At 47.0% G+C, this 12,231-nt stretch overlaps 1 protein-coding gene across 18 annotated transcripts in view; it reads left to right on the top strand.

Annotated features, from left to right (window-relative positions):
* The window catches only part of TENM2 (teneurin transmembrane protein 2), a 1,157,254-nt gene that overhangs the window by 1,057,872 nt on the left and 87,151 nt on the right, over positions 1-12,231 (top strand). For all 18 annotated transcript variants that reach the window (XM_073231871.1, XM_073231863.1, XM_073231878.1 and 15 more), the window contains one exon: positions 282-428. In XM_073231871.1, the coding sequence (XP_073087972.1) occupies positions 282-428 (147 nt within the window). The remainder of the gene's footprint in view (positions 1-281; positions 429-12,231) is intronic.

Below are 12,231 nucleotides of genomic sequence, written 5' to 3' on the forward strand. Positions count from 1 at the left end.
GCTGGTTTAGCTTTCTGGAATATTTCCCACTTTGGGAAGGTTGCCTCAGACCCCTTCATACAGGTCAGTGACATTGGGGATCCCCTGCATCTGGGACTCCACTATGTCTTGCAACTGCATGCATTGCCTGCTTCCCCAACTCTTTTGAAGGCAGGCACAGGCCTCACTCTGAGGCTGGCCCAGCAGCTGCCCTGTGACCTTGTTCCCCTTTGCATGGCTCCCCTGCTGCCCCAGTGTGGCCTCATGTCCCTCCTTCTCATCCTCTCCATTTCTCCAACCAGATGGCTGCCCTGATTTGTGCAATGGCAACGGGAGATGCACACTAGGTCAGAACAGCTGGCAGTGTGTCTGCCAGACCGGCTGGAGAGGGCCTGGATGCAACGTTGCCATGGAAACCTCCTGTGCTGATAACAAGGATAATGAAGGAGGTAAGCAAGCATCTTCCAATTCCCAGCCCCTCAATAACAGAGCATTGTGTATACTTTCGTCATAAGTCATTGTTCCTGAAAGACCTCCCCTATACTATTGTCAAATGTTGTCATAGCATTTCCTTTGAAGTAAATGGAGCAGGGAGCAGGCATCACTGGACTAATGGGGGCTCCTGGAGACACTAGCTGGAGGCCCTGGGGTTTGATGCTTTGAATTCTCAAGTGCACATTGCCACAGAAAGGTGGCAGGGCCCCGGCTGGGCCGCCAGGTAACCATTCCTGCTCTACCCTTCTGGATGGGGAGTTACAGACAAATCTGTGATGATGATGACAGCATGTGCCTCCCACTGGCACTAAGATGTCACAGGCAATGCATCCCTTCATCCTTACAGCCCTTTGAGGTGTTATTTTACAAATGAGACTGAGGCCTAGAGAGCTGTTCAGTAACTTTTTAAGATAATTCCACCATCAGTAGTAAAGTTGGACCCAAATTCAGCTCTGACTCCAAAGTCCACATTCAACCAATTTTTGGCCAACTACACTCTGGGGGCTGCTGTTTTTGTATGAACTGTCAGTGCCTGTTTTTATATGGGCCAGTGAGCTAAAAATTGGTTTTTACATTTTTTATATAAAAAATGGTTGGGTGGGGTCTAAAAGAGTAGTATTTCATGACACCTGTAAGCTGTACAGACTTCAAATTTCAGTGTCCATATATAATGTTTTATTGGAACACAGCCATTCCTGTTGGTTTATGTTTGGTCCAGAGCTGTATTCACCCTCAGAGCAGTGTTGTTAAGTACTTGGACAGAGACCATGAGGATGACAAAGCCTGAAGTATGTACTCTCTGACCCTTGACAGCAAAAAGTTTGCCAACCCCTCTTATAAGCCTCTGAACTGAATTTTCCTGTGTAATTCCCTGATGGGGTGCTGAGATTCTGGAGCTAAATGGGCAGACAATTGCAGTAGCATATGGGCAGCCTGATTCCCAAAGAATTATTTTCCAACTGGAATTATTTTCAAAATGACTAACTGGTCAGAAATCCCTCAGGGTATAAGAGGATCCATGCATTCAACTATTTGACTTAACAAAAATATGTATAGTCCTCCAGGTGTCCATCATGTGCTCTGGAAATGTCAATCCCTGCCCTCACAGCCCCAAGGAGTCAGCTTCATTGGTGTCCAGAGTGGGGTACAGTCCATCAGGGTAATGGATGAATAATCAGATGTTCTACCTTTATGTTTCCTCTTCTTAATAGAAATCTTATAATTTTCATAATTACTACAGCTGTACATGTTTATACTGTGTATGAACAAATGTACATATACTGCTAGGAGTACAGCAATCAAAAAAGTTTATACTCCTGAGGTAGTTTACAGAACTCTCATTCAGTCATTTACCTTCCTGTAACAGAGCCCAAATAGAAGCCACTTTAATTCATTTTTGAAAGCAGTAAAGCATAACATATATACAGACATTTTTTCCCCAAGAGAGACCGTCAAAATCGCACTACTTTTCATAGTAAGATTCAATATTTTTGCTTCTGGTCCCTGGTGATTTCACGGAGCAAAACAGTTGCTTACAAATCAGCTCCTTCCTCTTCCAGAAAGGAGCTCCTGCCTGTCTCCCTCTCTTGTGGGCGTCAGCAGCTCAAAGCCTAGCACATGGCTGGATGCTGCACAAGGGGAGGGGAGCTCAGTCTCCCCATTGTGCCCCGTGCCACCCACATCCCTCTCCAGGAGCCCTGCCTCTGATGCTGGCTCTTTTAGGGAGAAAACCAATTTGCTGAAGTGGTGGGGCTGGAGGAGGATCCGAAGGCGCTGCCGTGCTGGGCTTGGGGACTGCCCAATGGTGCAGCTCAGGGTCCCTCCAGGCGGCAGTGACAGAGCGTCAGAAAGGCAGGGCACAAAAGCAAATGAGGCAGTGATTATGCTAAAGACAATAATGGCCTTGTTATGGGAACTATTAAAGCAAACCTCCCAAGGAAGTAATTAACAACCAGGAAAAAAAGGTTCTGCATAGTGTTTATAAAAAGAAACTCCCAGTTAATTCAGAGTTGCTTATGTCAGATGAGAGAGGTAGACAGGGATTCCCTCTCACCTGGCGTAAGCAATTCACAATTAACTGAGTTCCTTTTTTGGAGGAGATTCCACAGTGCACAGTATCCTTTTTATGGTTAATTACTTCCCTAGGAGGTGTGCTGAGCACTTTGCTGTTTATTGATACATATTAAAGCTGTTCCTCATCAACTCCAGATTCAGTCTTGCAGCACACTAGTTTTATCACTTTTTTGCTTGTTTTGAGTGGAGGTGGGAGTTAAGTCTCAGTCTCAGCCCTGCTTTGAGAGTTTTCAGGAAGGTCCATGTGGGTTTTAAAACCTGGTAGTAAGTAGGATGAGGCACCCAGGCACAGCAGTGAATGCAGGCCAGGGGAGCAGCTGCAATGAACTCATTGGTTATAAACCTCATGAATGGAGAAAATAGAATGCTCTTCCAAAGTCAGCTGGATGAGGCAAATCACTTTTCCATCTAGGAACATTTTACATAAAATTTAAAAAACTCAGTTTAAAGTGCTATGTTTATTTTAAACTGAAACAGATGTAGATACAAATACAGGTATTTGAAGCTCCTAGCAGCCTTTTTCAACCTGGGTTCCTCTGTGAGAGAATGAAGCTCTGGTGCTTTCCAGCCAGTAGTAGTGCTGAAACTTCAGCTTACAGCAAAAGTTCCTGGAAGGTTTGATCAAACAGATTGCTAAACCCTACCCCAGACTTTCTGATTCCTTAAGTCTGGGGTGCCATGCAAGAATGTTGATTTCTAATGAATTTCCAGATGGTGCTGATGCAGGTTCTCTTTGAGAAACACTGTCCTAAGATAGCCATTATATGGAATGAGTTAACTTCTCTCCTGTGCATCTAGAATGGTACCAGCTAAGTTACCTTCCTTGGAAGACTTGAGAACACTTAAACCGAAACATTTCTTATATTTTGTAGTGCTTAGATGAGAAACCCTGTTGGAAAAAAAACTGCCTTAGAATATCCCACAAAAATGATTTATGCAGATTCCCTCCCCTTTCCTCCCATCCATTTCAAAGTCTGCCAGCACCCCAGCTATGGGGCCTCTAACTAAACCTCAGGAAGGAAACAATGGCTGATTCTGAAGGGACAGGCTTTACCAGCTATTGGCTCTAAAAAGAAGTATGAATGGTTCAGACAGACATGCCGGCAAGCAGACTGTCTTTTTAATAGTGAGAGATCTTCACTTGAACTGCTCACCCCAATTTGAGAAAGAAGAGACTCAAAGAAATATTTTTGCTTACAGAAGACCAATACCAGCTCATTAAAGTCTGAGAATACACACAACATGTGCATCAAGTGACAGGCGGATAATATTTAATTATCACCACCAAGCCAGAGGTGTGAGATTCAGTTCATCACAGCCAGAGGTAGGAGAAAGGGTGTAGATTTCCTCTAAAAGTGGGAACCTCAAAGTGGGAAGGCGTTGTTAGTCCGTCTGGCCTGGAAAATCAGTTCTTACTCTTTCCCTGCACCCTTTTATCACCCAGAACTTAGAGTCAGGAGCCCTAGCCCTCTGTCTATACAATGCCCATCTCCCATCATTTCAAGCCGCCTGGGCATCTGTCCATTGGATCCTATCAGATTCCCTCTCCAGGCTGTGTGCAGAGGCCTGAAGGTCAGAGAGAGCAGGACAAAGCCCCCCCCTAAGCTGAACTTGTCCACACATCGCCATTGCATCACACCCTTCCTTACTACACTCAGGAGCTGTCTTTGCTCCCCCCTGTTCTGCTTCAACATATCACTGAAGTTAGACTTTCTGCTCCATTTCCTGTCACTTCTCTGGTTTCTGAGTAGGTGACACTGTAACATCATAATGGTGAAGAGACTGGGCTCAGGAGTCAGTCTTTGTGTCCCAGATCTGCAGGCAGCTTTACTCCTCAAACTCCCAGTTTTCTTGTCTGTAAAATAGGCAGGCAGTATAGCACAGAGAAGACAAGCAGTGACTCTTTAGCATCTTACTATGCTGATGGACAGTGACTGTAATGGGGTATGTGGTGGGGACTTGAAAATAGGGGAGAATGTAGCGACCACAATGTTGCTCATGTGAAACCCGAGCATAAGATTATATATTAATGATACCTTAATATAAGTAAATAAATAAAAAGGCATGATAATGCTGCCTCCACTAGTGGGTGTGAAATTTCAGGGAGCAAACGTATGTAATAAGTTTTACGAAGCACCTGGCTCATAGGATACCCTCATGTGTTGGCTATTCCTAGCTTTAATGTTGTTATTTTCTGGAATATATGCTGAATCGATATAGATGGAGCCCAGCCAATAATTTCCCCACAGCACATAACCATTGAACTTCTAACCAGTGCTTGTCAAAGTTCATAGTTGTATGACTGCACTGGTGAGCTTGTTTGAAATTCATATTTCTAGGCCCCCACCTTTGAAATTCTGATTTATTAAGTCACTTATGGAATCTGGGAGTCTGCATTTTTACTAAGCACCCCAGGGGATTCTCACACATTTTGCGAAAAATATGTTGAACTCATGGTCTCCCATGAGTGGGCTGACGCAGCCCAATGTCACAGTGCCTAGGCCCCAAGCCCCTACCCTTAGAATTCCCAGAAGTGAAGAGGGAAATTTTATTTGAAGAACAGATAAGTAATTGAAAAAACATGAACTTTCCCATATTTAGTTTTTGAATGAACAACATTAGTATATATTAGAAGTGCTCTCCATTCCTGGTTGGAGAGTTGACCAATGTTTGTTTCAAAATTTAAAAAGCCTTTAACTCTCTGTCATTAAGGTGTGAATCCATGCATCCATTAGCTCTTGGTTCACGGTTTAACAAACAATTGGTCAAGGCTTTACTGTGTCAGACGTTGGAAGTAGGTTTTTGGAAATACTAAGACAAATATGACACCTGTCTGCAAAGAACTCACATCCATCTGAAAGATAAGATGTATAAACACGTTGTTGTTAGTAGTAGTACCATACAGCATGAGAGGGCTCAAGGGGTGGGAGACCTTCCTTCAGTAGGAGCACAGAGAAGTGACTGTCATGGAGGGTGGATGTCGGCCCCCGGACAGAAAAGAAAGCCCATCACAATATAAAGCCCAGGTTCTTCAGCCTGTCTCCCTGGAGAGTCCTCAAAGCCACAGGTATGTGTGGTCAGGATCCCCTAGTGGGAGCTCTCCACCCACCAGCAGCTCCTACATTTCTCCCCTAAGTTAAGCACTCCGCTCAGGCTCTTCCTCAGAACACTATTTCCCAGCCCTCCTCCACCTGTAAAGCTTGCTTCTTTGTTTTTCTCCAAAGGAGGCTGCCTTAGGTTAGGAGATGTGGATGCTGGCCTGAGCTCTAGGCACTCCAGCCAGGTCTAAATGAGGAGAAATAACACTGGAGTCTGTCCAAAGCACTTGGAACAGACAAAACCCACCCCTCGCTCACTGCCTCCTCCCCCTCTCCCCATCCCATAACCATCCAAATTGGTTTGACATGATTCAGGGATGCCAGTGCAGCATTTATCTCAATTGTTAATTAATAACTCACCTTGTCTGTGCATTTAGCCGAGCCAAGCTCAGGACTTCAGGGACTCTGGAAGAGCTGTGGTTCTCAAGTCCAGATAGTCCTGTTTCTTCATCCAATGAGTGATGAAGCTTGGTGAACCCATTGTAAATGCCTTGATTAATGTGTGCAAATCATGTTGATGGATTGGTTGGGTAGAGGGCAGCTTAAAAATGCAACATTGTTCCATTAATTGGGTTGGATGAGGATTCCCCTTGCAGTCCAAAGACTTGGGGCAAATGTAGCCATGAGCAGCATCCCCAGCTAGCTCCCTGAGAGGCCGGCAGTATATCTAAGGCTTAGAAGGAAACCTTGGCCTTGAGGCCACTGCCAGCTGGCCAGGTGCTGAGTCTCTCCTCTTTGGGAGGGAAGCAGAAGTAGCCCCAGCTGAAATCCTAGAGGACCACATGGCAACACAGGGCTGAAATTACCCTGATTCTTCCACTTGAAATAAGGTAGTTGACTTCCTGGGCATATTTGACTAGAAAACTTTCTGTTGAGAAAACTTTGGGTTGAGGTTCAGTTTTCTTTTACTCTATTGAGGTTAAGAAAAAAAAGAATCCACTTTCCACTGCATATAGTAACTATAACAAGTAAAATTTCTGAGAGCTTGCATGCACCAAGCTCCGTGCTGAGCTTTGTATTCACCTGGGTAATGGGAATAGGCAAGCAGCCGGTCTCTGCCCCATGCTCTTGCCCCATACTCTCTGTTCCTCCGCACAGCAGCCAGAGAGAGTTTTGGATTGTAAGTCAGATCATGCCATGCCCTCCAAGGGCTTCTCATGTAGCTAGACTCAAAATCCAATGCTTCGCCTTGGCCTACAGGGCCTTCTATAACTCATCCCTACCTTCTCTCTCTCTGGCCCCCAGCAGTCTCCCCAGTTCTGCGGCATCTACCTGGCCAGCCTTCCCATCCTCACACGTGCTTAGCTTAGTCCCACCCTAAGGCCTTCGCTGGTCCAGAAATGCTCTGACCTGGGCATTTGGCCTAACTGGCTTCTTGTAGTCACTCTCGGCTCGAACGTCTGGCCCCCAGCAAGGACTGCCTTGACCTGTAAAGTCCACCTCTGTCTCCTCCATCACCTTTTGGTGTCTCCTTCACAGCACATAACACACTCTTAAGTTATCCTATCTATATCTTTCTTATATGTTGTCTGTTTCTTCACACCAGAAACTTAAGTTCCTTGAATCTTACTTATCATACTTTTTCCATTTCATAAAAATACAGAGGCTCAAGAAGGTAATATTCAAAATAGACCTTTCAGCTAACCACTTTGACGTACCACTTTTCTAACTACCAGCATCTCAGTTGTTCTAAAACAGTAACAACATTTGGAAGCTGTTCCTGAAAAATGTTCAAACAAGTACAGGATTTGTGTTGTTGCAAGGAGGCCTCAGGAAAAATCACCTCAAAGATAAAACGTCCCTATTGAAAATCTTTCAGAGTAATTTTATTTGGCCATGGAATTTGTTGAAAAAATATAAAGTTGGAAAAAATAAAAAGGTGTTTAAAGTTCACGAGTTTACATAACATAGCACCTTCCATCTCTTCTGATCAAGTCTTTAGTAGTGTAAGTGGTTATTAAGTGTCTCTTAAGGGATTATATTTTTTCCCTGATTAGATGACAAATCAAATATTCATCATAAAATTGTGATTAAAATGCATAATCTATAAGAAATGTTCATTGAAATCACTACAGACTTATTTTAGGGAATTAAGGGATCAAAACACAGATTTGACTGGTGTCAAAGAGGTAACAGTTATATCATTATGCTGGCTTCCTATATTTGTGCCTTGGCCAGAGAAACTACAAAGACTGCAGAACATATCTCCTGGTTTCTGTGACCAGTATCTGAACAAAGATTCAATAGCCCTAATGCCATGATTAGTTCTGTTCCCACAACCCTCCCGCCTCAGTCTGGACCAGGGGTGCTCCACCAGAGGCAGCTCAGCACTCCAAGGGCCAGGTGGCAATGTCTGGAGACATTCCAGGAGTCACAACAGGGAAGAGGGCAGAAGCTGCTGCTGGCATGTAGTGGTTAGAGGCCTGGGGTGCTACTGAATATCCTACATGCACAGGAGAGACCCCACAGCAAGGAATGACCCAGTCCAAAATGTCAGTAGTGCTGAGGTTGAGAAATCTGATGCAGACATGAACATCTCCCAGGAACTACCTAAGGGGTCTAGACAGTGCCAGAACAGGGAATGTCCCTTGGCCTGATGTCAAAGGATGTGAAGCCGAGGGCCTGATGCATTGAGCACTTGCCAGGGGACTGGCCTATGCTAAGACTTTACCCACAAGTAAATCATGACAATAGCTCACAAGAGCCTTAAGAGCCTCTTGTCCTTTACACAGAATCTGAAACTAAGGGCCAGGCCGGTGAAGTGGCTCACCCAGGTCCCACAGCTGAAATGCAGGCAAGCCTGGATTCAGAACCCAGGTCAAGAGCCCTCCTTGAGGGCCCCTCACAGCACCTGAGTGTTGAGTCCACAGTCAGGGGAGGGCAGACCATGAGTGCTTAACACCCTCGGTCCCTCAGAAACATGAGTTCTGCCACATTCTAAAAAATAGCATTGGTGTTGGCTTTTTTCTCCCAGTTTTGGATTGGGAATGCATTTTTTGCCACAAAGTGCTTATGCACTGGAATGCCAGGGGGCAAGCCAGAAAAAGAGGAACAGTTGGGCTTTAAATAGCTAGGCATTCTCCGCAACGCAGCAAGAGCAGCTGCCCAGGCCTGTGCTCTTTTCGTTGACTTTCTGTCTTCTCAGCCAAGAGCTCTGGGGAAATGGAGAGGGGCCAGAACCGTGTGGCCAAATGTGAATCCAAAGAAAACTGCAAGGTCTCTGTCCTCCCGCTCCGTGCCCAAGGTTTGCCTCTCCCCACTCGTAACACAGACCACAGCTTTCCAGGGGAAGACCTCCCTTTGCCTGACCTCTGGGCGTGTCCTGGCTGAGCTGCCCACCCCATTTCCTGGAACTCTGTGGCCACATGCGCTTAGAGATGTACTCTTTCATTCTTGGAATCAGGGAGTCCAGAAGTGTCAGATGCAGAGAAGCTAAAATATAGCGCCCCCAGCAGGTACAAAGAGAGAAAGTAACTCCTCAAGGCCCAGGAACAGGGCAGGGCAGATCTGGCCTGGAGGCCAGGAGTCTTGACTAAATCCAGTACCCTTTCTTCATGCCATGCTGCCCCCAAAGGGGCCGGTCACCCTCCAAAGAATGGGTACCTGGCACTACGGGTTAGAACCAAGATCTACCTCAGACCCAGGACCCAGGCTGCAATGAACTGAGGCACCCATGTGCCTGAGAGGGAGCGCCTTCCTTAATTGCAGGCCCAGGGGAGCCTCACTCACCTCACCCTAGTCCCATCCCCACTCAGACCTCTTGCCCTGGATGGTAAGAGAGCGAACACCTCCCCCAACCCCAGCCCTACTCCTGAACAAAACCCCCACCTCCACAGCACATCATTTACACATTCAACAAACACATACTGAGCCTCTACTCAGTGTGAGGGCACATGAGCCAACGAGACTCAGCTCTGCCCCCAAAGAATCCACAGCCTGGTGGTGGGAAAACCAGCCATGACTAGTGTCCATGACCAAAGTCAGACCAAGGGGCTGCGGCAGCCCAGAGGAGGGGCACCAGAGACTTCCAGAGCAGGTACAACTTGAATTTTGACAGCTACAGGGGACTTGGGTGAGGGAAGAGGGAAAGGCCTCGTGGGCAGGGAAAATGGCAAAGGCACAGAGGCCAGGGTGGCAGCGAGTGTTTGGGGGCCTCTGAGGAGGCGCCTGGCTGCCCCATGTGGAGGGTGCAGGATGCTGAGGCTGGGTGCTGCACCTGGACAGAGCAGGTCTCAGGTGCCATGCTGTTCAGAGAGCAGTTCACCCCAAGTATTTGCTTCGCCTTCCTCCCCTTCGCACCTTAATCTCCAAAACTGCAACCACACCGTGCCCCTCAGACACAAGGCTGATCCACCTGCTTGAGTGTCTCCTAAATACACATGGTCACAGCAGGGAAAACAGAGTGGTCTTTCTTCACATTTCTTCCACAGCACAAGGGCATCCTTTCATTGTAGGGGGAGGACACAGCCTGGCAGGATGATGAAGACCCTTTGGGGTGAGATCTTGTCCCGGCTTCTCCATGGTTTCACAGTGTGAGTGTAAGCCAAGTTGCTCTATATCTCTGACGCTCAGTTTTGTCTCCTGTGAAGTGGGTCTAATACTAGTTTCTACCTCATAGGACTGTTTGAGGCTCAGATGAGTTGATAAACGTGTGACGCTTAGCCCAGGGTTTCTCAGAGGTCGGTGGGTATCAGAATCACCAGGAAGGTGTAATGCACAGATCGCCAGGCCACTCCCACAGTTTCTAATCCACTAGCTCTGGTTTGCAGCCCAAAGATGTGCATTTCTAACAAGTGCCCAGATGATGCTGACACTTGGAGAACCACTCACTGGGCACAATACATGCCATTTTGAGGGAAGCTCAAGGGCTGGCAGAGAGTGATTCCTCCAAGCAGAGTAGTCCTGGGCCACCTGAAGGGGAGGCTTAGGCCAGGAAGCCCTGCATCATCACAAAGCAGTGGCAACTTGACTGGTGTACAGACCCTGGAATGTCACTGGGCTCACTGAAGTCCCTGCCCCAGAGTTGGGGGTGGGGTGTTCAGGGCTCCAGCTCCCAGGATCCAACCTCCCCTTGCCAGAGCACCAGACTGAAGGACAGATGTGGGAAGGCAGGCTGGAAGAGGTGGCCCCTGGTCTCTCTCCTGTGTCCCCCATAGGCCAGCAGCTTACGCTGCAGCCTTCACTGCTGGTGCCACAGGCCTCGCGGCAGCCGACCTGGCCAGTGCTGGCTCTACTTCTGCCTCACTCGGCCTCCTTGGGGAAAGAATCTAACCTGTCCAAGCCTGTGTTCTTTCATCTGCAAGCTGGGAACAGAGACACAAACCTCACAGACCTGTTGTGAGGTTTGACTAGAAAGTGCATAGGAAGTGCCTTAATGCCACTTTATTTAAATGACAGCTTTAAGTATTAGTACCTTTCCTATAATGTGACTACAGAGACTCTAAAACTATATGCTGCTCCCAATCCAAAGCTCATCAGATAGGTCATGCATAACATTCAAAACCAGAAATCCACCTTTCAATTGTTTTCCTAATATATCCCCCTCAATCCCACACCCATGGGGCTGCTTTGGAATTCGTGGCATTTTTCTTTAAAGATCACAAACCAGTGGCTCCCCTCCTGGGTGGCTCACTGGCATATTCTGTCTGTCCTGCAAAGAGTTACAAATATCTCTGAATTCTTTGCCGACATTTAACAACAGAGGATTCCATTTAACCAACGAAGAAACCGAGGAGCTAGAGGGCAGCTTGCCCTAAGTCAAGCAGTGAAGCTCGGGGCTTGAAGCCCAGTTCTCCTAATTCTGAATGTCTTGTTCATTTTCCTCCCAGACCCTTTCTTGGAAAGTAGCTGTAGATCAGGTTTAACCATGAGTCCAAAGTTGCAGGGCTCTGCAGCCAGAAAAGGAAAGGGGAATCCGTAAAGAAGCAGCTGGAAAGGGACGCAGCAGCCCCTGGAGCAAGCTTGTCCTGCTCTCGTTTCTGCAGTGCTCACTCAGAAAACACATGGCTCAGGAGGAGCAGATCTAGGGAGAAAATTCCAGCCTGCTGGGGCCCATCACCCGATGTCGTGCCCTTTGATGTGTACCACCAAGGCCGTTACTGCCCGACTGTCACGTGGTCTGCTAGGGTGGTCATTCCCTGGGTCCCTTACAGGCCACTTTTGCCTGTGCGTAGCAGCGCAGATTCTTGGATGCACCTTTGTCCCTTCCATTCCCTATTCCTAACCGTTAAGGTCATGGTTTCTTAATATCTTTCCACCTCCACCCAGATCATGCCACCAGCTTGGCTGGGCTGGACTTCTGGTCCTCCAGCTTCTAGTATATTCCACACAGAGTGGTCAGAAGAATGTTTCTAAAAGTCAAATCACAGTGACTGTAATGAGGTTTGTGGGGGAGACTTGGTGAAGGGGGGAGTCTAGTAAACATAATGTTCCTCATGTAACTGTAGATTAATAATACCAAAAAAAAAAAAATTCAAATCAAATCACATCCCTGCTCAAACCTCCCCAGGGTGTCTCATCTCCCATACGAATGGCATCCAGGTTGCAACAGTGACTTCCCTTGCTCTGCATCAGCAAGTCACACATC

Source organism: Manis javanica, chromosome 1 (genome assembly GCF_040802235.1).
Source record: "Manis javanica isolate MJ-LG chromosome 1, MJ_LKY, whole genome shotgun sequence".
Classification (NCBI taxonomy): Eukaryota; Metazoa; Chordata; class Mammalia; order Pholidota; family Manidae; genus Manis; species Manis javanica.